Below are 27061 nucleotides of genomic sequence, written 5' to 3'. Positions count from 1 at the left end.
AGGCTTTTTCTGGTGGTGACCGAGGGCGGCGTGGCGCAGACCGCCGGCCACGCTGCAGCCTCCCAAGCCCACAATCTCTTAATCCAATTGGTGCATCTCCAATGTAGCTCATTTCGGTATGTTTTTTTTTTAAAATGCACTTGGTTTTACATTGCAGGCTGTCCGGAGTTGGGCAGAGCCAAAAGTGGAGGAAAGGGGAGAAAAAAAAAAAAAAAAAGAAAAAAAGAAAGAAAAAAGGACAAAAAAAAAAAAGAAAGAAAAAGAAAAAGATGTATATTCAGCACTTGGAGGAGCAAATAACTACAAGCTGGCCCCAGGCAGGGAGGTGGGTGTGAGCCGGGGCAGGGGGGGCACCACCAGGCTGGTGGCAGGAGATACACGTGTCCATGAGTGTGCACACACACACACACGCACGCACACGCTGTCTCGCCCCACGCTCTGCAACCAGCCACCCCCTCTCTGCAGCTGGAGGAGCCAGGGAGGACCGCCCGGACCCTTCCCAGCTGTGTAGGACCTCAGCAGCCCCCCCTTCCAGAGCAGAAGGGTGGCCAGGGAGGGTCCCCACGCCCAGCCCAGCCTGGGTGACCGCAGGGACCCTCCCCGCCTCCTTCCTGCCCAGGGAAGCATGCATGGACCCTGTGGCTGATGCAACCGTGCCGCAATCGGGGCTGGCAGGGATGCACTAGAGCTGGGACAGGGCGGGCAGCGCTGGCAGTGGCCATGGGTGACGGAGCCAGCACCCTCTGCTGGTGGGGGGGGGCAACACGGCATCACGCCTCCATCCATCGCATCCACACGGCATCCCTGCCCCGCTTGGCCCCAGCCCTGCCCTATCTACACGAGCAGCCACCCCCCGGCTGCTGTCCCCTTCTCAGGGGGTCCTAGCTGACATTCCTGGGGGAACCGGTGAGGACCCCCCCAGTGCCGGCAGCGGTTCTGAGGGAGGGAAAGCGGCCACCCCGGCGGGATGTCCCCACGCACCCTGGGGCTGCCACACCAATGGCTCCACATCTGCTTCGTAAGCGTCCCCGAGGGGTGAGGGGACGGTTAGGAGCAGATGCGCCCGCGCCGCCTCCGAGAGGGGCCCCCGCGGGGCGTCAGCGCGGGCGCTCTGCCAGAAGGAGAGTGGGTAGCAGGCACGCTGCGTCCCCCGGCCCCCCGTCCTCACTCACTCGAGGCCCCCGGCTTCTCCTCTGCCCTGGGGGGGTCCGCGGGGTGCAGTTTGCACTTGGAGGGGGAATGGCGGACGGTGGAGCGGGATGGCCGGGCGAAGCAGGAGGTGAGGGACTGCGAGCTGCAGTCACACGCCGTGTCCTGCAAAGATAGACAGGGCACAGGGGGGTTAGAGGGGTCGGGCACCTCATCCCCCGCCACAGTGGGACAGCCCGGAGGGGACCCTGCCTCATTACCTCGCTGGCAATGGCCGAGAGGAGGTCGGGGTCCCGCAGGGCTGCATCCTTACTCCCCTGGCCGGGGGACAAGGGCTTGGGGTCCTCGCAGCTGCTCTGCTTGAGGACTTTCTTGTTCAAGACACGGGAGATGTTTTCAGCTGGGTGGTGGGTGGCCAGGCTGGGGTGCTCAGCTCTCTTGCTGCCCTCCTCCCCAGTGGCCTCCTTCTTCTCTGGGGGGGCAGTGGGGCTCTGCGCCCGCCCGCAGACATTCCTGAAGAACTCCTGCACGAGGCCATACTTGGGTGCTTCGGGCTTGGCCCGGCTGCCTTCAGGGCAGCCTGGCTTCCAGATGGACTCGGTGCTGCCCGCATGCTCCACCACACTGAACAAGCTGGACAAGCCATCGTTGATGTTGCTGAGGACAGGGCTGTCACGGGTGGTGGTGGAGCGGGCCCAGGCAGAGCCATTCTGCTTGCTCTGGTGCAGGTTCCAGAGGCTCCTGTCCTTGGAGGCATCCAGCTTGGAGGAAGACCTCCTCTGGAGCTTCGGAGAGCCATATTTTGGGGAGCAGCATGGCCTCTCGATCCTGGAGTGGACCTTATCCAGGGAGGAGGAGATCTGCTTGCTGCGCACAGACACAAGGGAGGAGCTACGGGGGGACCAGCTCTTGCCATGCACGCCGCTGCTGCGCGGCAGATCAGTTTGCAGGCCCACGCTCACCGTCTGGATGGTCTGCGTCCCCACGTGGGCCAGCCCCACCGTTTGGCTGGAGGTGCTTTTCACCTTCCTCTCCAGCGAGCTGGAGCGGATGGCCTGCCGCACACAGTTGGTGATCTCCTTCATGTCATCGCTCATGTTGCCGGAGATCTCCAGGTCGTGCAGTGACGAGGGGAAGCGGGGCACTGGCGACACCGTGCTCTCCACCGTGCTACCATCCAGCAGCTCCCGCTGCTGCTTGGAGAAGTTGCACAGCCACTGACTGTAGGTGCTCTCGGCACTGGCTGACTCCTCTGGCTCCTTCGGCTTGGCCATAGTGAACAAGAAGCCGGGTTCGATCATGATCTTCCCCTCCTTGTTGTGCACCAGAGGCGCCTCCAGCCGCCGCACCACCGGTGGGCTGTAGTAGATGCGGATCCCCGTCTTGTCGGGCGCTGTGTAGCTCCTCTGCATTTGCTTCTGGGCTTGATCGTGCCCGGAGAGGCTGCTTGCCCGTGAGTAGTCCCACGAGGAGATGCCCAGCTTCTCCTTGGCCAGGCTGTCGGGGGCAGGTTGCTCAATATTCACATATGTACAGTTTGAGGGAGGAAGGCCAGCACTGTCCCGGATCCCGTTGGGCAACAGCTGGGCGGCCGTGGATGCCTTTTTGCCCCGGGAATGGTCGCCCAGCCCTGGCGTAGTCTTTCCAGGGAGGTAGGGAGAACAGTCGAGCAAGCTTTCGAACTCTGACATAGAAGAAACGGACTTGGTCCTGTGGGAGAAGAGAAGATGGGCCTCACAAGGGGACAGGGCAACAGGTTGAGGGGCAGTTGGAGGCATCCCACTCCTAGCTTAACAAGACCCTCCTGGGCACCCAGTCCTGCTCCTCGTGGGAGCCCTTGGCCTCCAGGACAACCCTGCACCATGGCTGCATCTCCTTCAAGCTGCCAGGGCTACCAAGCCCAGGGACAGCCCCATGCAGTCCCCTCCATACCTGGGGGACCACGAAGGCATGAGCACACTCACCTCTTGAGGTTGGTTCCCTTGGCTTCTGTTTCAGAGATTGTCTCTTTGTCTGTGATTTTTTCATTGAGAGCCTGGGAGGACACAGAAGAAAGCTCTGGTGTCAGCAAGCACAGGACCAAATTACACAGATGGGCTGGAGCAAGGGGTACACCCTGTTCCTCCCCAGCACTACCACCTTCCCCCATGCACCCATCCCATTCCCAGGGTGACACAAGGCTCCTTGTACCCACTTCTATTTTAAATCAACTTTTTATAACCTCACTGAAGCCCTTGGGGCTCAGCCACACTCTCCACCCCCTCCTTCTCCCCAGCCCCTGGTGCTCCCCCTTGCAACCTCATTTCAAGGGGGTGTTATCGGGGGTTCACACAACCTCCCATTTACCCCTTAGCATAGACCTGAGCCCAATGAGCACCTCGAGAGCCCTCCGCCTTCTCTTGCCCACCTCTTTCCAGTTGCTGCCATGCTTCTCCATTTCAGAGTGCTTCAATGCCCATGGGTTGGTTCCTTTCTGCAACTGGAGAACACGCCCATCACTCAAGGTGTGCAACATGTGCCCCTCTGGGCAAGCGGCAGAGGCTGGAGGACACGTTGCCGATGGGGGGACAACATACCTGGTTGATTTTGTTCTGCAGGTCCTTCGCTTGCTGCTCTGCCTGCTGCTGCTCCTCCTTGAAGCGGGCCAGCAGCTCCACCTTCTCCTGGTTCCAGTTCTTCTCGCTGATCTGCAGCTGCTTGGTGAGGTCCATGACGGCGCTGTAGGACTCGGCCAGGAGATGCTGGTGCTCCTCACGCTCCCTCTTCAATGCCACCTTCCAGTCCGGCAGCGCACGCTCCGCGATCCCTTTGCCTGCCTTCGACTCCAGCTGTGGGGACATGTTGGTGGCTGTAGGGGACCCATGACTCCAGCGTGGTGCTGGACATCCCCACAAAGAGGCAAGGCCATGGATTTCCCAGTTCCCAGTGTAGGTTCCATGCTGCCCAGGTGGGGCAATGACTGTGTCCCCAAGGCTGTGTCACACAGGACAGCTCGCCCATGGCCACCACTGAGCTGCAGCGAGCCCTGGCTTGTAGCCACATCATGCCAGATGGCCCAGCAGACGGTCACCCAGTGGGACGTGGGCTGAATGTCCTGCCTGCTGGGCTGTGCTCTGCCTGCATCCCTGCCTGCTGGACCCTTGCTCCGGGCGAGGGGCAGCATCTCCTGGCAGCACAGCCGAGGATGCTGCTGCCGCTGGTGGTCAGGAAGGCACCTGGAACTGGGGTGCTGCCACTGCAGCAGCTCTGCTCTCTTTCTGGGGTGGAGAGAGGGGAATCAGGAACCACCACTGAGCTCTGCCCAGAGAAATCCTGCCTGGAAGGTGCTGGCACCCACCCCGGGGAGTGGAGCTGATGTACGGCCATGGGCTGCTGCCAGCACGGGGCGAGGGAGCAGAAAACCCTCATGGCTGTGAGGGCAGGGCTGGGGGACTGATGGGACAGGTTCTACGGGCAGGAGCTTCCCCCAGCGCTGAGGTTCCCCTCCCTCCACCTTCTGCCCTTGCTGCAGCCATACATCCCTCTTGCAGCATCCACAGGGGATGCTGAGCCCCTACCCACGCTGTGACCCCAGGGAGGAGGAGAGGAGGGCTGTGACGCCGCTCCCAGATGCCTGTCCTGGGGAGGGACACTGAGCCCTGGTACCATCCTGCCCACCCCAGACAAACCCAGCGGAGGAATAAAGAGCATCCTCTGCTGCTCCACAGTCACATTTTCGTGCCAGCCCCGTTGCTATAGAAACTCGCCTGCCGGAGCGGCTGCTAATTGAGATTCCCACAGTGCCACCCTGCCTCCCAGCCCTGCCCAACAGCCAGCACTTGGCACGCAGCGCAGGCAGCCCCCACATCCCCACCAGGCAAGGGGGGGAGCTCCCCCACCCCACAGGGTGCCCAGGGCTCCCACCTGGGCAATGTGGCACTTGAGCTCGGCACGCTCCATCTCCCAGGCAGCCTTGGCCTTGGTGAACTGCTGCTGCAGCTCGCTGGCACCGCGCCGCTCCTCCCGCAGCTCCGTGCACAGCTCCTTCAGGGTCACCTTCATGTCCGCCAGCGTCTTGATGCACTCGTTGGGCTGCCAGGAGACCAGGGGTGAGCAGAGGGGCCCCACACCAGAAGGGAACAAATGGGGTGGGACACCACGGGAGCTGCCCTCTCTGCATGCCCACCCCCTGGGTGAGGGACAGAGGGTGCCACCAGGGCAGGGGACCGCCCCTGGGGGTGCCATGCCAGCGGGGAGCATCCCCTCCCAGCCCTACAACCTGGGAGAAGCATCCACCCCGTGCCATGCAACCGCAGTGGGGGCTGATCTTGTTGTCCCAAAGAATCCCCACCCACCCCCTGGGCTCATGGGGACCCCGCTCACCGTATTGGGGGTCCAGGTGTCCCCGCTGCATGTCTTGTTGTCCGCCTGCTGCTGTGGGGCCAGCTCCTCCTCCTCCAGCAGCAAGTACAGCTCCTTCATGCTGTTCACCTGCAGAAGACACCATGGCTGGGGTGATGAAGGGACCCATGGCCCAGGATGGGGGACACCCAAGCAGCCCTGGGTGGCAAGCACAGCCCTGGGGATGCCCGACAGCATCATGCCTCTCCACAGCAGCCAAGGTGAGAGACCCTCAGCCCCCAGTACCTCCAAAAAGTCCTCGCCCTCACTGTGCACCATCTTGCCCTGGCGCCAGCGCTTGAGGAACCACTTGAGCTTCATGAAGAGCAGGAGGAAGCTCTGCCTGAACTGCTGCGACTCCTGCACCAGCAGGTTCTTCTCCTGGCTCCAGAACTTCTGCTCCAGCCTCCTCTGCAGGTTCAGGCTCTGCAGCTCAAACTCCCGCCGCAGCAGAGCCTTCTGGTGGTCCTCCTTCAGCTGTGGAGAGACACATGGGCTCTGAGATGGGAGGTGGCAGCTGTGGTGAGGCGCCTCACCCCAGGGTCTGGGCTGAGCCTGGTGACGTGTGGAGATACCTGTCTTCCAGGGATCGGGGCTGCTGCCTGCTTACCTGGCAGATCTTCTGCGAGAAGTTGTCCACCTCATCCTTCCTCAGCTGCCTCTCCTGCGAGAGCTGCTCCTGCAGTCCCCGCAGGCTCTCATTGGCCTCCGACAGCACCAGCTGCAGCTCCTTCATCTGCAATGGCCCAAGGAGGGATTGGAGATGGTGGGCTGGATCTGGTCGCACCTCCCCGTGTCCCTCCCCAATGGGGCTCTGCAGCTTCCCTTGTCCCCAGCTCTCAAGGGGGACAGCCTCGTCCCTGCAGCCCTATCCCCAAGCCTGCTGGATGAGGGGACACGGCTCCCTGCCCGTGTCTTACCTCGGTGGCGTAGGAGTCGTTCTCCTCAGGCCGGCAGGTTTTGTAGCTCCGGGGATGCGCGGGGTCCGTGTCCTTGGCGTGGGGGATGCGGAAAGGGTCGGCGTCCCTAAAATCAGGCTGCTGCATGCGTGGGCAAGTTAATGAGAACAAACCAAAAGAGCGGGAAGAAAAAAAAGCCAGAAAACAAAACAATGGGTCTCCGAAACAGTAAAGAACTACAAGACAACAAAAAGGATGAGGAGGAGAAGGAGCTTCATCACCATGGCGGGAGACAATGCGGAAACCAAAAGGAAACACAGGATGAGGAGACACGTGGCCTGGATTGTTTGGGGAAAGGGGAAAAAAGAGAGAAAGAGGGAAAAAATGTGCAAACACCAGTTACGGTGCCATGCAGTGACTGGGGGAGACCGGGACCTGGGGCTGGTGGGACCACATGCAGAAAAATAGGACTCTGAACAAGCGAGTGTGCTCCAGAAAGGGGCTTGTGCCCGCCACCCCAACCACCACTGACATCCCTGGCCCCCAGCATGAGATGGGCCCCCCGGAGAGGAGGGGGACGGCAGGGCACGAGCTGCTCTCCACTGCTCCGAAGGTGTCCCCATCAGATGCGGATTTGCCCTGGAGCCTTTGCCCTCCAAATTACCCTGCCTGGGTACCACTGGGGGCTGAGGCTTCTCACAGCCGGGGGGGTCCCCACAATTTGGGCTGCTTTCAGGGGGCTGCAGGCTGTTCTCCTCCCACCCAGCTCATCTCCAGTAAGCAAAGAGCTTCCGAGCTGGGGATGTGGGGCTGAGCTGGGGGAAGAGCAGCTGAAACGTCGGCCCCTGCTAAGGTGGGATCGCACCCAAGAGCCCCCGGCCATGGGCAGGGCATCCTTGGCACGACCAGCCCATACCGGGATGCACCATGATGCCACCACTTCCTGCCCTGGGCACACTCTGTTGGAGCAGAGTCCTACCTTGTCCCCGGTGCCCCTGGCATGCAGCGAGGTGTTAGTCTGGGTTTTGCTCTGGAGAGGCAGGAGGGAGGTTACGCTGGGGATCGGGGGTTTGCTCTGTTAAAGCGGGAGGAAACGGGGCGGCAAATAAAGCGGCGGCTGCTGTGGGGGACATGGGAAAAAGCCCATACCTGGAAGTCGGAGGCGTGCTCCTTCTGCAGACCCTCTTTGGTGGTGTCGTGGCTGCCAGGGCCAGAGAAGGGGAAAGAGTCCGTGTGCTCCTTGAGGCCGCTGGTGAGGTGGTCCACCTTCCTCGCGAAGCAGCCCAGGTCCTGCTGGAGCACGCCCAGCCGCATGAGGAGCACGTTCATCAGCTTGGCATCGCTGGGGCTCTCGCCACCGCTACCCACTGCCTCGCCCAGCAGCCCCCCCGTGCACTCGTTGTCCAAGCAAGCCTTCAGCCCAGAGGTGAAGCCATTGGCATCCGAAATCAAGACGTCAATCGCTTTGCTGACGAGCGCTGCCTGGTCCCGGATGCCCAGCAAGGTCTCCAGGTCCTTGGCCTTGAGGAGCTTGGCGGGACCATCGGGCACTTTCCCACCACCAGGCAACCTGTCCTGCCCGTCGGCTTCGCCGCTGCCCATCCCGTCCCTCCAGCCGGCGGTGGGGACACACTGTGCCGAGTCGCCAGCCTCGGCGTCGGTCTCCAGCATGGGCCGGGTGGTCTGGCAGGAGGCCAGGTCGCAGCGCTGGAGGTTGGAGAGCAGCACCCGGTTCTCGTACTGCAGCTTCTTCACCTTGCCGCTCAGCTCACTGATCTGCACCTTGGCCGTGGCCAGCTCCTCCTGCGAGGGCTCGCTGATCACCGAGCAGCTGTCCTCTGACAGCGTCACATCCAGCTCGTGGTCCGACTTGTACTTGCTCAGCTCGTTCAGGAGGAGCTTGTTCTGGTCCTCCAGCTCCAGCAGTGAGCGCCTCAGCAGGTCGGCCTCCTCCTCCACGAACTGCAGGTGCCGGCGCAGCTCTGCCACTGTGTCACCTGCGTCCCCGCAGCCCGAGACACCCGCCAGGAACCGTATGTCCTGTCCCGGCAGCTCTCTGTCCCCCTGGCCCTTCATGTCATCCATCTCCGCCCGCAGCCCACGGTTTTCCACCTCCAGCTCCACTATCCTCCGGCTGAGGATGTTGGCTTCCTCCTCCACCAGCTTGAGGTGGACCTTCAACTCAGCCTCCCGGGAATGGGGCGAGTCAGCCAGCTCCTCCACGGAGAGGGAGCTGTCGAGGTCCCCATACAGGGACCTGTATTTCACCAGCTCCTCCTTCATGCCATCATTCTCCTTGGCCAGCTTAGTCAGCTTCTTGCACATCAGGGCTGACTCCTCCTTGGCAAAATGCAGCTGGCACTTCAGGTCGGCACTGTCTTCCTGGGGACCAAGAGAGCGGGCATTAGAAAAGCCCTCCCAGTGGCCATGGTGGCTTTCAGCAAGCCCTGGGGGCATGCCACCCTCCCACCCCAGTGATCCCAGGGAAGCTGCAGCCCCTGTTCATGGAGGGGAAAAAGTCTTTGAGATCCACCCCAAAGGCTTTCAGGGAGAGCCTGGACATCAGGCAGGACGCCTGGGCGAGGAGACCCATGGCTCCAGCCACAGGAAGGGCATCAACCCACCACTGGGGACACAGGGACCGAGTCCAGCCCTGCCACAGCCCGACTCACCCGGGGGAGGAGGGGGAGGGAAAGCTGTCAGAGTCAGCAGAGCAAAATAAAAGCCTCCACCAAGGTTTCCTCCTGAAAGCTGGCAAGCCCTGAAGCAACTGGCGCTGCTGCAGCTGTAACCCCCACTGCCCCGGGGCTCTGCTCCTCCCGCTCAGCCCCAAATGCTCCATCACGGGGCAGAGAAGCAGCAGTTTCGGCTGGAAACCTCCCGAAGTCTCAGCCCTCACCAGCACTTGGCCTTGCTGCCACCACCTTGCCAGGGGACAGAAAACCCAGGGAGACCCCCCTGCACATCAGCTTGTTGGTCCCTTCCCAAGCCCCCTTGTTTCCTGGGACCGTTTCTCCATGTGTTTGGTTTGTGTTTTTTTTTTAATTTAGCAGTGAGGATCTCGGCTATTTGCCCAGACAGACCGTTTCTCTGCTTTGGAAAGCTTTTTGGACTGAGGACCAGGATTTCCTGATGTCCAGCTTACGGCTTCCTGTGCCGTGGGGTCACTTGAGTACTCCGAGCTCCGGCACGGTGACTGCCAGGAGGGGACCTGCTGGGCTGTGACCCTCACCCCGTGGCACTCCACGCGGGTGCTGGAGGTGGCTGAGCCCTTTGGCCGGGTGGTTGCTGGCCCTGGTAGCCCTCTGCCTGGCTGAACACATCCCCTTCCCTCTTTCCTTGGCTGGGAGAAGCAAGCTGTCACCTTCTTTGGGTGCTCCTGACCCCCCAGCCATGCTCACACTCACACCCCCCAAACCCCACAGCACCCATTTATTCTGACTTCCCGGGCTGCTCGTATCAAGGCCAGGGATGATGATGGGAGCAATTCCATCAGTTTTGGGTGCCGTTTTATTCCCCAGACGCCCCTCAGCAACAACAGGAACCACCCTGCTCCTCTTCCGCACTCATGCACAGAGATGCAGCCTCACTAAGGCTCATTAAAACTGTGCTCCCCCCTAATTAGCTGTGGAGATTAAGGGAGGGCCAGTGCGGGCAGCTCTCCCCGCCGGGGCAGACATGACCTCAGTTCCTGTTTTTCCAGGGGAAAAAAAAAGGAAAAAAAAAAAAAGAGCAGCAGCCTGGCGTGTCCCTCTGCCCCTTGGCATTGCTGGAGGGACACACAGATCCCCAAAACCACCTTGAGTGCTCCTTGGGTGCAAAACAGACCCCAACATTGAGTTTGTCCCCCCCCAGCTCCATTTTCACTGAGCCCCGTGCTTGCCCGGCACAGCCAGGCAGGAAAGGGGCCCAGGAAGCCACCGATGAGTCATGAGCATCTGTGCCCATGAAGCCACCAGGCCATGGCTGCGCAGGAGAGGGAGCATCAAGGGGGGGCCACATCCAGGGGTGTTTGCACCCAAGGAAACTCAGGGTTTGCTTTCCAGCTCTGGCTCCTTCCTGGAGCATCAGTCCCACCACAGAGCTGGGACCGCATCCAGTCCCATGTCCCCAGGCTGAGGGGTCTCGGCTCTGCGGGGGTGTGGGAAGCACAGGGGAGTGAATTACTGCAGCCCAGGGCTGGGGTTTATTTCCTGCCCCAGGAGGAGGCAGAGGAGGGGCTGTATTTCAGCCTCGGGAAAGGGGGTGATGGAGGGGGTCCAGACAGCCCCCTCGGCCCGGGGCACAGCCACGGTCTGCTCTTTGGGGAAACAGGGGGACCATCAGTTGGCCTGAAAGTGCTCTCAAGGATAGATTTAAAGGAAGATGATAAATAAAAAACCAAAGGGCAAAGTCTTTGAGGGCCTGGGGATCCCCACCCTGCAGCTGCACAGAGTGGGCTGTGCCAGCAATGACACGGGTCACCCAGAAACCCTCAGGGTGCCTGGTGTCCCCACCATGAGATGGTCTCAGCAGCGTGTGCCAAGAGTGGATTTACAGGGTCTCCCTCCCCGCCCTGGCTTTGGGGGAGCAGATCTACTCCCCCAGAATAAACCTTTCAGGTCTTTTGCCTTTGAAAGAGGATTTTTCCAGTATTAAAACACTTGCATTTCTATTCCTGCAACAGCAGCTCTGCCCCTCCGAGCCCCAGTAACAGCATTAGCGAGTCACAGCAGCTCAGCCCAACAGCAAGTGACAGCTGAAATCCTGCTGCCACCAGCAAATCCCAGCTCCTGGCATGGGGCAGGGACAGCTCGGCCTCCAGCCCTTCCCCACGGGGACCCCCTCAGCTCCCCCAAACCCCATGGGGGCTCCAGGCCCACCCTTGAGCACAGCTGCTGGCCCAGGCAGGAGGGACCCGAGCTGCAACAGCCACAACCCAAGAGCAGAAGCAGCTTTGCAATGTAAAAGCCAAAGTCTTTCAGCTCCGTACTGCAGTCCCGACACCCTGAAAGGGTTAAAGCCACCCGCTGGCCACTGATGCTCCATTGATAAATGAGACAAGGAAGCGGCTGAGGACAATGAGGATGGCCCAGCAGATCAATCCCTCCCTTATGCAGGGTCTCTGAGAGGCAGGAAAGCCCTGCAAGAGAGGGGATGGCACTGCCATGCCCAGATTTACTGCTGGGCCAGGCGTAGTCTCCGGCTGGCACCATGACCTGGGTGCCAGTGGGCCACCGTGGCATGCCCCAGACGCGCCTGCACCGATACCTGCACCGATGGTTTCTTCTCAGTCTTCCCTATGGAGCGAGACCCCCGTTTCTTCAGGGAATTCTGCAGAGAGAGGATAGAGCTGTCACCCACAAGGATGTCAAGGCACCCTGCCACGGACAGACAGACACTCCATGGATGGACATCAACACTGACTTCTCCTGTGAACCCCAGGAAAACCCCAGAGCCCCAGCAGGCTGAGACCCTTTGCTTTGGGGGAGCTGGACTGGCAAGCATCATATCGTGAGGTTTGGCCAGAATTTCGCCCTGCGGGCAAGCGAGCAGTGAGAGAGCAGGAGTGAGCAGGAAATGAGCCATGGAGAGGCTGAGTCAGGTCCCCTCAGGGCTGGATGGAGCAGGGAATCCAACCCCCAAGCCAAGGGACAGCTCTCCGGGCATCCCGCTGTGGGAGCAGCAGAGGATGACGTTCCCCATCACCTCCTCCCCAGACAAGGGACATGTCCCGGTCACTCAGCCATGGGGAGGGCTCCTCAGCAGGATGAAGCTGACTCTGTCCTTGGGGGCTCTGGGGACACAAGGGACCATCTCCAGGGTAGTGAGGACAGCTGGGAGATGGGAAGGCAACACAGAGCAATTAGGGAGAAGGCAGGGAAAAGCAGGTTCCCTGAGCAGGGCCAGTAATGTGGGGAGAGGACCTGGGGAAAAACCCTCAAAAATATCTATGCAGCCCCCCATGAGCACCAGCCGATCCATGCGGCCATCCTAGACCTATTTCCAAGCTGGCGCTGAGGCCCAGCAGCCAAAGAAAGCAGCTGTGAAATGTAAGCTGCTGCCTGTGCCAAGGTGCCGGGCTCCAGGCTTTCCTATTAAGGCCACGACCATCGCTGGAGCTGCTGCCGCTGCTGCAGAGCCTCTCCCGGGGGCTGGCTGTGCCACGTCGGCATCCCTTGCCCCCACCCTGCTGGGGACCGGGGCCGGCAAAGGGCATCGCCAGGCCCCGAGCAGCCCCCAGCACAGCCCCCCAGGTCAGAGGTGGGCTCTCACTGCTCCACCTTGGGTGCATCCCCTGGGGTGGCTGTGCCCTAAGAGTCCCTTCACAGCTGAGCTCGATGTGACAGGCTTGGCACGGGGTACCCAGAGCGGTCCCACTTTTCTCCTGCCCCCCAGGAGATGCTGGCAGAGGGGTAGAGCCAGAGGGACAAACACACGCGCCTTTGGGGATGATCTGCCCATCCTGACAATTATCCAATTATGGGAGAAACCTCTTGGAAGGGAGAAATAATCAGCCCTGAGGGGTGAGCCCAGCCCTGCACAGCCTCCGCTCCACGTTGCTCAGCTGCTAACAAGCTCTGCCACGCCATGCGCCCTCCAGCAGCAGGGAGGAGGTGGAGAAGGGCTGTTAACTCCCTCAGTTTGTCTAATTAGCGCTCTGCAATCAGTGAGTAACCCCAATGCCCTTGCTAGCCGGGGGACATGCCATCCAGAGTTTCAGGGGAGTGTGCTCCAAGCTGTGCCAGGTCTCCTGCCAGCGTCAGGGTCCCCTTTGGGCTCCTGCAGCTGCAGAGAGGGGCCGCATTCTGTCCTACGCTCTTTTGCCAGGGCAGGGCAGCGGCTGGTGCTCAGCTCCCCCTGCACGCTGGCCACACAACCGTTTTCTCTGCTTGTTTTTCAAGCGCCAGAGTCCTCCCGCTGCTGCCATTTGTTATTCAGCCTGCACTCCCCGGCTGCAGGGAAAACACATTTCACGGCTGTTAGCGGAGGCTGCGCAGTGGAGGGACAAGACACCCCGTCTGGGGTGACGCTGCTCCGTGCCACCCTACGAGAAGGTGGCTGCGGAGGGGATGGCTGCGACCACGGCCAGGTCCTGTGGCTCGCCAGGAGCTGGCCCTGGCATTATCCGGAGCCGGTCCTGGGGATGGCAAGCCGTGTGCTGGCTCCCTGCCCTGCCACTCAAGGAAGCACGGCTGGGGACAGAGAGAGCCATCCCTGTGCCATGTTCCTGTCCTCGATGGGATCAGCCCGAGCTCTCCCACAGCACATCTCCTCCCACGCGCTGCCCTGATGGCTCTGCCAGCGATGCCTCCAGAGGCTCCCTGGGGACCAAAGGCATCCCGGGCAGTAGGGAAGTGGGTTACAAGTGCTGCGGCGGATCACAAGCCCATGCTGTCACTGGGATGCCTTTCCTGTCACCAAGGATGACACCACTCCTGGCCAGGAGCTGATCCCAGGACACAGAGTGCCCTGGAGCTGTGTGGATGGGTACCAGCGTGGTACACGGCTTCCCAGGATACAGACGGGACTGTGAACCCCACCTGGCTCCACAGCACCACTGGGACACCGCTGGGACACTGCTGCCATGCAGACCCCTGGCTCGGCACAGTTTGAACCAGCAGCCTGTGGTGAGGATACGGCCAGCACCGGGCACTGCGCCAGGGACACGGCGGACTCCACACATCGTACAGAGCTTTGGCTGGTGGGAGTTGGGGCACGGCCCAAGGCTGAGCAAATGGCCGAGGACACATAAAGTGGCTCTAGTGCAGGGGGTAAGTCCCGTACCTCCCCCCCGGGACTGGGTAGAGCCACCCGGTGCCCGCAGGGTGGGATGAAGCACGCCTCGCTGAGGGAAAGCACTGCTCGGGTTTCATGAGCATCTGCAGCACGGTTTGGGTTTCAATGATGCGAGCAGAGATGGGGGATCCCGCACTGCAAGGCCGGGACACCTGCTACAGCCAGAGCCTTGGGGACGCGTCCCCGTGTCCCCCTCACCTCTCGGAGCTTGTCCATCTCATTCTGCACCACCTGCTTGGCCAGCTCCGTCTCGATGAGCCGCTTGCGCAGGTCCTCGTTCTCCTCCTCCAGCCTGATCCTCTTCTTCTCCACCACCTCCAGCTCATTGTGGAGCCGCACAGAGACGTCCTTGGCCACCTGGGGACACAGTGGAGCTGTCATCAAGCTGGGTGCAGTGTGCACGGAGCTGGGACCGCGGTGCCAGGGCACGTACAGTCCTTATGCAGAGATCATCAGGCTGTTACTGAGACCCTTTGGAGCAGATGCTGTGCTTGGTGACATCCAGGCCCCTGTATGTCCCCTCAATCACGTGCTGTGACCACTGTTCCTCCTTCACCAGCCACAAGGCTGCCCTGCATCCCCATCCCCTGATGAAACCCTGCCTTCTCCAGCCCTAATACGATGCTGCAGGATTCTCATTGCCTTTTTGTACTTTTTTCCCCGTACTGCGAGGCTGGAAAAACCCCCAAAAGGCTGGAAAAGCCGGCAGGCAGCACCAGAGCAGGCAGGCTCTCACTGCGGGCAGCAGCTGTGCCGGTTGGGAGAAAGGCGAGCTGCTGCATCACGTTACGGAAAAAAAAACAGCAGCTGCCCCCGGGGTGACGGGTGCCTCCATCCATCCCCGGCATGTTCCCAGAGCCCCCCTCTCCAGATCACTGCAAGGGAGCAGCCCCCGGCATAAAGGGAGCTAAACAGCATGAAGCGTTCGCTCCTGCATCTGTAGGAAAGGAAAAATTGTCCCCAGTCCCCCATGTCCCCTGCCCAGCCTGGGGTGCCAGCGCTAGGGAGGCAGCAGTAAGCCCTGCTGAGGGGCTGGGGGGGCTCAGGCCATGGGGTCAGGCTCTCGCTCCCCCCAAGAATGGGCTGTGCTTTCTTTCCCAAAAGGAAAGAAGCTGGAGGGGGATGTTTTTGGCAGCAGAACCCCAAGCAGGGGGCTGCTGGGTGGTTTGGGGAGGGGATCGGGTCCCCAGCAGGGATGGGCAGCCCAAGGTAGGTTCGCAGCCCCACACTTGTTGGATGTTTTGGCTCTGGGACAGGCTGTTTTCTGCTCAAAAAAGTAAATTACCCTTGAGCTGTTGCCCGTACGCCCCAAGCCGTCTCCAGCTGCCACCGCACCTCTCTCCTGGCAGCAGCCGTGCAGGCAAGAGCCCTCAGCAAACACTCACTGGCACCGGCGGCTCCTCAAGGGCCAGCGGCTGGCGACGGTGAGGCAATGTCACCCCAAAGAAATCCCCTTGTCCCTGCCCCAGCCTGTCTGCCACAACGCCCGGGGCTCTGCAAGGTCTCCCAGATGGCCAAAACGAGCAGCTCCCAGGTCCCCAGGGTCCTGTTCCCCCCACTCTCTCCCTGCACGCTCCTGCCTCTCCAGGCCATGGTGGTGGCCCCGTCCTGTCCCCATCAGTGCAGGATAAGGGGGCTCGACCCCGGGGCACACAGCCAGGCTGGGCTCCTGCACGCACAGGATGAACCTCACACATGGCACTGCAAGAACCCCATCCTTAGGCAACGCTGGTCCTCTCCACCCTCTAGACCCTAAGAAATACCCCCATGAAGAGACCACCCGTGATCCAAAAGCATTGCTCCCCACTTCTCATACCACCACCGCCAGTGGAAAATCATAATGTCCCCATTAAGGGGCTGCCCCCCCATAAATGGCACAGTCCTGCAGAGCTGCCTGCATCTCAGCATCCCTTGCCACCCGGTATCAATACAGGCTGGGGACTGAGACAAAGGATTGAGAGCAGCCCTGCCAAGAAGGAATTGGGGATACTGCTGGATGAAAAGCTCAACATGCCCTGGCAATGTGTGCCTGCAGCCCAGAAAGCCCCCCGCATCCCAGGCTGCATCCGCAGTAGCATGGCCAGCAGGGTGAGGGGGGGGATTCTGCCCCTCTGCCCTGCTCTGGGGAGATCCCCTGCAGTGCTGCCTCCAGCTCTGGGGCCACCAACATCAGAAGGACATGGAGCTGTTGGAACAGGTCCAGAGGAGGCCACAAACATGCTCCGAGGACTGGAGCCTCTCTGCTGTGAGGACAGGCTGAGAGAGTTGGGGGGGTTCAACCTGGAGAAGAGAAGGCTCCGGGGAGACCTTAGAGCCCCTTCCAGTCCCTAGGCTAGAGGCTCCAGGAAAGCTGGGGAGGGACTTTTTAGCAGAGCCTGTTGTGATAGCACAAGGCGTAATAGCTTTAAACTAAAATGGGGAAGATTTAGACAAGATATAAGGAAGAAATTTTTTGCGATAGGGGTGGTGAAACACTGACGCAGGTTGCTCAGAGAGGTGGTGGATGCCCCATTCCTGGAACCATTCAAGTTCAGGTTGGACGGGGCTCTGAACAACCTGATCTAGTTGAAGATGTCCCTGCTCATTGAAGGGGGGGTGGACTAGATGACCTTTAAAGGTCGTTCCCAATGCAAACTATTCTATGTCCACATCTCACCAAAAACCACTTTGGGGAACCTGGGGACTGCCCAGATGGGGATGTCACCCTCCTAGGCTCACCTTGACGTCCTGCTCAAGGCTGTGGATGAGCTCGCCGTCCACCTGGCCGGTCTGTGCCACGCGCAGGCTACGGCGCTCGGCCTTACGCAGCCGGTACTGCAGGATGCGGCAGGTCTTGCTGGCCTGGTCCAGCTGCTGCCGGAGCTCCTGCAGCTGGTAGACATCCTCCTCCATGTAGACGTCCCTCATCTCCAGCATCTCAGCACGCAGCTCCTCGATCTCATCCTGCAGGGAGATGCACGTTAGAAGGGACAGACCCCACAGCTTGGTCTCCCCTCTTTTCCCCCTGGGACACTTCCCCACCACGGCTCCCCTGTCATCCTCCATCCCACGAGTTGTTTTCACACACCTTCTACCCCTCAGATCAAGCCCCATCCTTGCAGGAAAAGGGCTTGGAGCCAGCTGGGCACCATCACCCACAGGCGAGCCAACCCACGGGGGTGGGACACACAGCCAACACGGGCGCCTGTAAATATTTGTGGTAAAAGAAAGAGGAAGGTGGGGGAGGGAGAGGAGCTGCAGGAGCAGCACAGGCGGCAGCCACGGCAAGAAAAATGTAGGTCGTCTTTGGAAAAGATGTGTCAGGGAGGCAGGCGAGGGAAGGAGGAGATGGCAGGCGAGGACAGGGGAGGCAATGTGGGGACACAAGCAAGATGCCATCAGTGTCAGGAACCAGAGTTTGCCCCTTGTTTTGCCACCAAGCAGCAATCACCAGGCTGGGTCCCCCTTCCACCCCTTCCCAGTCTCATCGTGAACCTCTCCCAGCCCTCTCCTGCAATGTTGCTGTCACAGCAGGGCCAGGGGTGACATCCTTCTGGCACCAGCACTGACCCAAAGCCTCCTCCAGGTCCGCAGCACACGACTGCTGCAGGACCCCCTGTAACAGCCACAGCCCCAATGCCACCTCCCCATCCAGTGCAGGGCTATTGGACACCGGGGATGCTCAAGGACTGTCCCCTCTGGTCCCTGGGGACCCACATGGGCTGCTCAAAGCTGTTTTCACATCCCTGTGAACATGGTCTCAACCCAAATCCTCCAAGAAAATGCTCCAGCCATCGCTCCAGCTGTTCTCCTCCTCGACAACACCCAGTGGACCCAGCCTGCACCTGGGAAGGGATTGAGCATCTGCTTTCCTGCCAAAAAACCCTGCCACTAAGCATGTCCTATCGCTGCCAAATGCAACTGCCACTTGAGAGGCGAGGGGCTCACACTGCCACCTCCCACCGCGGCATGGCCGGGGAAGGGACAAGACAAGGATCCAGCACAGGCAGCAGGGACGCACAGCCCTGATTCACCCCAGCAAAAGGGGACAGGACCCTGCTGCTCCCCACACCGCCCGTGACAGTGTCCTACAGCCCGAGAGAGCAGCATCGCGCCGGCTCTGCCAGGCGCTGGCACCCTCGCTGCTGCCGTGCTCGCCCAGCCCAGACAAAGCCCCAGCTGCAAGAATTCCCCCGAAAAGCGAAGCAGAGCCCGGGGAGGGGGGTGGCAGCTGCGGGGACAAGTCACAGTCGCTCACTGTTGGCTTTAAACACTACGTGATAAATAAGGAACGTCAATTAGACAATCCCGGATTATCTCCTGGCCCAGGCTGCCAGAGCCCGCTGGCACCGTGGCCACCAGCATCCTGCCACCCTCTGCCACTCAGCTTCTTGCTGGGGGGTCTCCAGAACAACAGCAGGGCAGAAACAGCCCTGAGGCACTGACATGGGCAGTGGGGTGTCACAGGGACACCCAGCCAGGCTGCTCCAGGGACAGCCAGAGACCATCCCATGGAGGGGCATCAGGCATGAAACCCCCAGGGATGAACTGCACGTGCCTGCGATGCACCCCAGGGTGACACCCCCCATGGAAACCCACTGCCAACACTGCCCACCCCACACGGCAGTGCCACCACCCCGGGGACACCAGCAAAAACCCCATAAGCCAAACCAGTCCAGGGAGCTGGTTTATGGGATCCATTCCTCAGGAGCTGCCATGGGGGAAAAGGCATTATGCATCGCAGGGGAGCAGGCAAGCAGGCACCCTGCGACGGGGTGGTGGAAAACAACCTTTCGCCACCAAAATCAGGCGAATCGTGGCTTGAATACGACTGCAGAGGGACTGGGGGGCTGCCCGCGTCCCGCTGCAGTGCTGACCGCACCGGCTCCCGTTCGCCATGCGGCTTCCCCAGGCAGGGCAGGGAGCAGAGACCTTGGAAAAAACCCAACCCAACCTTCCATTTGCTGGAAGGAAGCCTGGGCTGGCCGTGCTGGGAGCTCCCGCTTGTTTACACCCCGGGTTGTAGCAACCAGCACTTTAGGAGGAGGCTGTGTCCAGCACGAGCCGCTGCCGGGGCAAAGCCTGGTGGCACAGCCCTGAGCTGCTCCATCACGGGGTGCTCCCATGGGAACTGGGGCTGGGGGGGCTGGCAGAAGGGCTGGCACTGGCGGGGGGGAGTGGGTGGGAAAGCGGCCACAGGAATTTGCCTGCACCCTGCAACGCCGATAAACCCGGGCACAGCCCGCGCCGAGCTCGCCCCTCAGGGGCAAGTCCTGTCACTAAGCCATAATAACTGGATTAGGATCGGAGAGCAAAAAAGTGCCAGCAAACTGGAAGAGAGCTTAGGATGGCAAAGCTGATCCTCTCTGTGACCGGGCTGCCGAGGGCAGAAGAGCCCTGCGGCTCCTGAAGGCGGCACAATGGGGTACACCGAGGTCCCCTTACGCCTTCGGGGTTCCGTGACAGCCACTGAGCCTCACGCTGAATTTCACTGAATTTCACTGAATTTTTAGAGTTGGAAGGATTAGGATCCTTCCATAAGGATCATCTAGTCCAACTCCCCTGCCGAAGCAGGATTGCCCAGAGCATGTCAGAGCATGTTACTCAGGATTGCATCCAGGCAGGTCTTGAAAATCTCCAAAGAAGGGGACTCCACAACTTCCCTGGGCAGCCTGTTCCAGGGCTCTGTCACCCTCACTGTGAAGAAGTTTTTTCTCATATTTGAGTGGAACCTCAAAGTGTTCCAACTTGTGCCCGTTGCCCCTCATCCTCTCTCTGGCAACCACTGAAAAGAGTCTGGCTCCCTCCTCCTTCAGCCCACCCTCTAGATACTTATAAGCATTGATGTCTCCCCTCAGCCTTCTCCTCTCCAGGCTAAAGAGTCCCAGCTCTCTCAGCCTTTCTTCATAAGGGAGATGCTCCAATCCTTGAATCATCCTCGTTGCTCTTCGCCAGACTCTTTCCAGTAGTTCCCTATCCCTCTTGAATAGGGGAGCCCAGACACTTTGCGTCTACACATTTTCCGGAGTTGATGCCCAACTTCGCAAAAATCAAAGCAAAAAATCCATTTGGATAAAGGCGAGAGCAGAGCCAGGGGCGGGGAGGAACCCCCTAGAAACATCTCGAATTCAGGGAGGGTGTTGTGAGCATGAAGCACCATAAGCGACGCTAAATGAAGTGTGGAGACGAAGTGGGCAACACTGAGGTAGGGATCACAGAATGCTTTGGGGTGGAAGGGAACTTAAAGATTATCCAGATCCAACCCCCCTGCCCCAGGCAGGGACACCTCCCACCAGACCAGGTTGATCAAAGCCCCCTCCAACCTGGCCTTGAACCCCTCCAGGGAAGAGGCATTTACAGCTTCTCTGGACAACCTGGGCCAGGGTCCTACCACCCTCACAGCAAAGAATTTCTTCCCGAGATCTCATCTAAATCTCCCCTCTTTCAGTGTCAAACCCTTCCCCCTTGTCCTGTGGCTCCCCTCCATGATCACGAGTCCTTCCCCAGCTTTCCTGGAGCCCCTTTAGGGAGTGGAAGGGGCTCTAAGGTCTCCCCGGAGCCTTCTCTTCTCCAGGCTGAACACCCCCAACTCTCTCAGCCTGTCCTCATAGCAGAACTGCTTCACCTCTCTGATCATCTTCATGACCCTCCTCTGGACCCGCTCCAATGGGTCCATGTCCTTCTCGTGCTGAGATAAATGACTTCTTTCCAACACAACTGCCTGTGGGGGCTGCCAGGCTCTGCCACTCATCCCATAAATGAAAAAGTGGCCACCTCTATGCAGAGTCACAGCCTCCCAGAACCCATGGGCAGCTCATCCCCTTCATCCTCCACGATTATCCACCACTGCATCCATGCTCACCCCATCTCCACAGCACCAAAGGTTACATGTTTTTTTTAGGCCAGAAGTCACCTGTCTTGGAAAAGATGCGGGGGATCTGCAGTCCAGGGAGACTTGTTTCAATGCCCAAGAGATGATGGTGGCCAGAAGCAATCACCCCTCTTGTGTTTGCAGGAGACAGATTACACTCCATGGAGGAACCCAAGAGACAACACACACCTTCAACCTTCTCTAAGCAATCCTTGGAGAAACTGTCTCTCCCTGGGGAGATCATTAAGGAAACTAAGAAGCAACAAGGCAGGGTACAAACTGCCTGGAAAAAAAAGCATGCATTTTCAGAACAGAAGATAACAGCCATGTCCCCCACTTGCAGAACATCAGCTCCTCCAGGAAGGACAAGACCCAGAAGGGGCTGAGCATTAGAGTGATGGCCCAGAACGGTGGCATGGCAGTAGGGAGACCAGTAGAGACTGCAGAGAACACCTCAAAATGCAGATCAGACCCATCGTGGGTTGCAGCAGAAGAGTTAAACCCTGGAATCTCCTGCCCCAGGGGGGGTTACATGCTGGCTTAGGTGCCTGCAAGAATGCAGCAAGCTCAGAGCAGACCAGGGGACGCGCTGCGCCACGCTCACAGCTCCTCAGCGGGATCCGCTATCTTCGAGAAGCAGAGAGCAGCAATGGATACAAAACAGGATCATGCAAATAACGACATGGCTGGCTGTCGTGCTGCTGACAGCACATACGCCCGTGGCTTTGGCAGCCCCGGGCTTTGGGGCGCAGCCAAGCAGCAGCCGCCTGCCCGTGGGGGACAGGGGAGCACAGCCCTGCCTGCATCCCCCACCCTCCACCCGCACCCCCAAACCCCGGGGCGAGACGCAAAGGAGGAGAAAGGGTGGAAGCTGCCCGGATGTTTTGCATCGACACCTTTGTGCGGAGCTCGGGGGCTGCGCTGGCAGCTCCGGGGGGAGAGCCTGCCATCCCCCGTGCAAAGATGGGGATTAACATCCAGGAGCAACAAGCACCGCTTCCTCCGAGATTACAGGACAAAAGCGGCAGCTTTCAATTAACTCTGAGCCCCCACCAGCCAGAAGAGGCAATTATGCTAGAATTTGCTAGGGGAAAAAATAAAATCAGAGGGGATTTCTATAAGGAATTGCCTGGGGTGCCCAGGCATGTCCCCTGCTAGCGAAGGGATCCCAGAAAATGCAGTTCATGCTGGGGTGTGATGCGTTGAAGAATGGGTAAGGGACACCCATGTGTGACACACAGGCATTTCTTTAGGTGCATTAACAGCAGCTCTAGCCCACCTCCGACAGTAAACATCAGCCATCCTTCCTTCCGTGTCACGCTGGAGCTCAGCCCTGCCCCTGGCCGGGACACCAGTTCCCACTCGGCAGCGAGCACAGCACATCGGCCAGGGAAAAAATCAACATTTCTCAGCTTTACACCTGCCCCCATAAATTACCAGGCAAACAGCTGGGGGCTCTCTGAAGCCCAACCCACGGCCTGCAGCATCCAAAAAGGGCAAGAGGCTGCAAAGCTCCTTCCAGGGTGGCTGCTGGTGGGGTGACACACGTCAGAGCCCTGCGCCCCATTACCGGGACCCCTGTGCACGGTCCTTGTCGCTGTGGCTGGGCAGGATTTGAGCAACAGCAGAGCTGGGACCCGATGCCAAAAAAGGCTGCCCAAATGCAACCTCCAGGTTCCCCATACAGCCCTGGGTGCCTCTGCAGGATGCTCTCAGCTGGTGGCGTGCACCAGTCCCTGCCTGCCTCGGGGGGAAAAGAGGCACCCACCCACCCTACGTATTTCTCAACAGAGCTAGGAAATGCACTCAAACCCTGAGGGACGCAGGGTGACGCAGGGCAGGCAGCAGGAGGGGGGAGGCAGGGCTGTGCTACCAGCGCTACGTGGCTTTTGCCGAAGCCCCTTTCCCGCGGAGAGGAGACCAGGCATCCCCCCCTCCTCACTCCAAACCCTCTCCCGTGCCCACTCTTTGTCTGCCTGTCCCTCCGCAGCTGCTGCCGTATCGCATCTCACATTTTCCAGCCCACTGAGCAGGGCCGGGAGCTGCTCTCCATCGCACGGCTCAGCAACAGCCAGACAGGGCAAGGACCCCTGAGACACCTCCTCCCTCCCTGGGCTGCCAACCCGGGCACGAGAAACAGCCCTTTTTTGGGGGGAAACGCTTGAAATAACCTATTTACAAAGGGGTCACGGCAGGTGCATGCACCCGAGGCAAGAGGAGACACCATTATGCTGTGCCCAGAGCAGAAGAAAGGAAGGTAGAGCATTGCAAAAATCTGGGTTGCAAAGAGAAATGGGTGAAATGTGCTTAAATAAGGTAGATTTTATTGTAGCAGGCGAGGAAAGAAGCAACGTGAGCTGGCACGGCTACAGAGGGCTGCGATGCGCTCTGCTGGGAAGCTCCGAAACCCGGCGTGCATCACACGGGCGTAGTAGTACCACGCACGCCTGCCCCGTGCCAAAACCCTCCCACCCCCAAAAATCCTCATTTCTCTTTAAAAACACACCAGGTTTTACCTGGCTCCAATGAATACATTAAAAAAACATTCATTTGTAGCAATTTGGGTGAGTCCTAGGAAATAAGTCACCTCTGATAAGTGTGATTCATCCCTACCCGCGGGGAAGGGGAGCTGCCGAGGCCAGCAGCCACCTCTGCAGGGTCCCTGCAGGCTGCTCAGCAAGGCAGGTGACATTTATTCCTTGGGTTAAGGTTTTATTTTTGCCATAAGGCCCCAAATCCATGAATTTTTAGCACAGAGGGCACACGCCAGCACCCTGTTGCAGCCCAGCATATTTTTCCGCCCCTTGCTGGAAAAAACAGGTAAAAATTCCTTTTTTTTTTTTTTTTTTTTTTGGAGCACAAGGTGTGCGTGCATCTGGCTGAGGCTCCTGCTCAGCTGGAGCCAGGGTACCACCTTGGTCTCCTGCTCAAGTTCCAGGAGGTGGGAGCTATGACATCAAAGCATGGTTATAAGCAGGATGCACACATCAGGGAGGTGTACGCAGAGGGACCCCCACACTGGCACGAGTGCACATAAGAGATGCCACGGCCAAGAAGGGAGGAGGCCACCAGCATCCCCATGGTGCTCCTGGGTACACCTCCCCAGCATCTCGCTGCTTTCCCCACCACTCCTGGCTGGGGGATTTGAGTTGCCAGCCCTCATGGCAGGTAAAATACTCGCACCCTACAGGCCTGCAGCTTGCCAGGAAGAAGATCACGTGGAAACGGAGGAAGCAATCGTGCAGTCCACAGGCACGGCAGCGTTTGCATGCACGTTCTTGGGAACTGGAGAGGCCTCATCTGTATTTTTCCAACTCTCAGTAAATCAAAGCCCTTAAGCTCTTGCTGCTAATTCTGGCAGGAGTTGGGACACCAGCTGTGAACCAGGGCTTTGCTAATGGACAAAGGGCCTGATTGAGCATCTTCAAAGCGCGTCACCCAATGCCTAGCTCCCGATAATCCCAATGCATTTACAAACTTTGGCACCAGCGTTTGAGAGCTGGCCTGATTTCCAACCTGTGACATCCGAGGAGCAGCCAGCGAGACGTGGCACCTACCCCTGAGCCCCCCAGCAGGTGATTGCCCAAGCACCTCATCCACAGCTCCACCCTGAAGAAGAGCAGAGGGCACAAAATGCCTGCAGCCCCACCTGGACATGGTACCCAGTGGGTGTTTGTGCCCACCCCACAGCAGGCAGCGTGTGCCAAGGTGCATGAGGTCAATGTGTGACTGGAGGTAGAACAGCCCCAGGCCCCTGTACCCACACAGAACGTCTGCCCCAGCTTCACCATGCGCCCGTGAACCAGGCAGCCACACTGCACGCCTGGAAAAAAGCCCCAGGGACAACGGGAACCAGTGGAAAGAAGCGAGCTGGAAAATCTCCCCAGGGTCTGGCAGGCGGGGAGGGCAGCGGGGAGCATCCCACCCTGTGCCAGGCTGAGCATCCCACCCTGTGCCAGGCTGAGTTGTGCCCAACTGTACGGGGCCACGCTGTGCCATGCTGCGCTCTGGGATGCCAAACCGGGCTGAGCCAAACTGTGCCATGCTGAGCTGTGCCAGCCCAGGCTGTGCTGAGCGTAACCATGCCAGGTTTGGCCATGCTGTGCTGAGCCAAGCTGTGCCCAGCTATGCCATGCCAGGGCAGGTCATGCCAGGCAAAGCTAGCCTACATTGTGTTAATACATGCCCTGTGCCAAAGTCTGCCATGCCATGCTGAGCCGAGCAGAGCCCAGCCGTGCCACACCACGCTGGACCATGGCCAGCTGTGCCATGCTGTGCCAAGCTAAGCTTTTGCCCTATGCCCATGCCAGGCTTCAGCAAGCCATGCCCTGCAGCCAGCCACGCCACACTCTGCTGAGCTGAGCCAAGCCCAGCCATAGCACGCCAGGCCATCCCCAGCTGTGCCACGCTGCACAGAGCTGAGCCCAGCGATGTGCCAGGCCATGTCCGGTGACACCATGCTGGGCTGAGCCATGCCGAGCCCTGCACCCACCTGTGCTGCCCAACTGAGCCAGGCCAGGTTAAGGTCAGTGATGCCATGCCATGCCAGGGCTCAGCAATGCTGTGCCCTATGCCCAGCCATGCCCAGGGATGCTCTGCCATGCTGAGCAAGCCCTGGGATGCCACTCCGTGCCCAGGGATGCTGTGCCATGCCATGACATTCCCAGGGATGCTGTGCCATGCTGAGCCGTGCCCTGGGATGCCACTCTGTGCCCAGGGATGCTGTGCCATGCTGAGCCATGCCCCGGGTGGTATGCCACTCCATGCTCAGTGACACTGAGCCATGCTACACCCAGGGATGCCACGTCATGCCATGCCCTGGGATGCCACACTGTGTCATGCTATTGCCCAGGGATGCCGTGCCATGCTGAGCTATGCCCAGGCATGCTAAGCCATGCTGACCCATGCCCTGGGATGCTATGTTGTACCCGGGGATGGCAAGCCATGCTGACCCTTGCCCTGGGATGCCACACCATGCCATGCTACAGCCAGGGATGCTATGCCACACTGAGCCATGCCCTCAGACGCCATGTGGTGCCATACCATGCCCAGGGATGTTGAATCACACTATGGCCAGGGACGCTGAGCCTTTCTAACCCATGCCCTGGCATGCCACGCTGTGCCACGCCACTGCCCAGGGATGGGGTGCCCCACCGAGCCGTGCCCTGGGATGCCACGCCATGCTGCCGTGCCCACCTTGAGATAGTCGTTCTCGGAGCGCAGGTCCTCCAGCTCCCGTAGCAGCCCGTCGGTGCCGCCGTCCAGCAGCTCCTCGGTGAGGTCGGAGAAGGCGAGGGAGGTGCTGAGCTGCAGGCGGCTGCTGGCCACGGAAGCGGCCGAGGGCTCCTCGGGCAACGGCGAGGCCTCGCCGGCCGAGGGCGGCGGCGGCGGGGCGCTGCCGGGCGACTCGCCATCGCTGCCGCTGAGCCCCAGCTCCAGCGAGAGCAGCTTCGCCTCCTCCGAGGCGCTGCAGTCCGACACCTCCGAGCTGCTGTCGGTCAGGCTGGTCCCCGGCACCGACCCGGGGACCGCTGTCGGTCCGGGTCCCGGTCCCGGTCCCGGCCGCCTCGCCCCGCTGGCCGCCGTCTCTGCTCCCCGACAACGCCCCTTCGCCCTCGCCGCTCCGCGCCCCGCCGGCCCCTTGCCGCCGGCCCGGGCCGCCGCCGCCGCCGTCCGCTTCTCCGGCCGCCCCTCCTTGCCGCCCCCCGCCCGCCGCGGGTGCGCGCCGCCCGCCGCCAGCCGCGGGGCCGCGCCCGGGTGCCCCCCGCCGCCGCCGCGCCGGCTCTTGGCCAGCGACCAGCCCGGCACCTCCTTGGGGCGGGCGGGCGACGGCGCCCGCTGTGGCTTCTTCTTCTTCTCCGGCAGCGGCGGTGGTGGCGGTGGTGGCGGCGGCGGCGGCGGTGCGGGGGGGCCCTGCTCCGCCGGCGCGGCCTCCATGTCCCGCTGCGCTGCGCTGGGCTCGGCCCCGGCTGCGGCTGCGGCTGCGGCCCCGGCTCCGCCCGCC

General features: G+C 60.4%; 1 protein-coding gene across 1 annotated transcript; it reads right to left on the bottom strand.

Moving 5' to 3' along the window:
* Positions 1-129: 129 nt before the first annotated feature.
* MTCL2 (microtubule crosslinking factor 2) lies at positions 130-26994 on the bottom strand. The gene is made up of 16 exons (XM_074157191.1): positions 26254-26994; positions 16926-17150; positions 14406-14564; positions 11679-11741; positions 7578-8810; positions 6450-6569; positions 6140-6265; positions 5776-6006; positions 5512-5619; positions 5053-5220; positions 3726-3977; positions 3557-3628; positions 3114-3184; positions 1410-2859; positions 1173-1314; positions 130-158 (listed from the first exon to the last, which is right to left on the bottom strand). The coding sequence occupies exons 1-16, from the start codon at positions 26992-26994 to the stop codon at positions 130-132; spliced, it is 5190 nt and encodes a 1729-aa protein (XP_074013292.1).
* Positions 26995-27061: the final 67 nt, after the last annotated feature.

Source organism: Numenius arquata, chromosome 12 (genome assembly GCF_964106895.1).
Source record: "Numenius arquata chromosome 12, bNumArq3.hap1.1, whole genome shotgun sequence".
NCBI lineage: Eukaryota > Metazoa > Chordata > Aves > Charadriiformes > Scolopacidae > Numenius > Numenius arquata.
This window is presented reverse-complemented; position numbering and strand designations above follow the sequence as displayed.

Coding starts and splice junctions, on each gene's coding strand:
- MTCL2 (XM_074157191.1), bottom strand. CDS start 26,994: ATGGAGGCCGCGCCGGCGGAGCAGGGCCCCCCCGCACCGCCGCCGCCG. Junction 11,742..14,405: donor AGATGGACAAGCTCCGAGAG/GTGAGGGGGACA, acceptor CTCTCTCTGCAG/AATTCCCTGAAGAAACGGGG. Junction 6,007..6,139: donor TCTCGCAGAAGATCTGCCAG/GTAAGCAGGCAG, acceptor GTCTCTCCACAG/CTGAAGGAGGACCACCAGAA.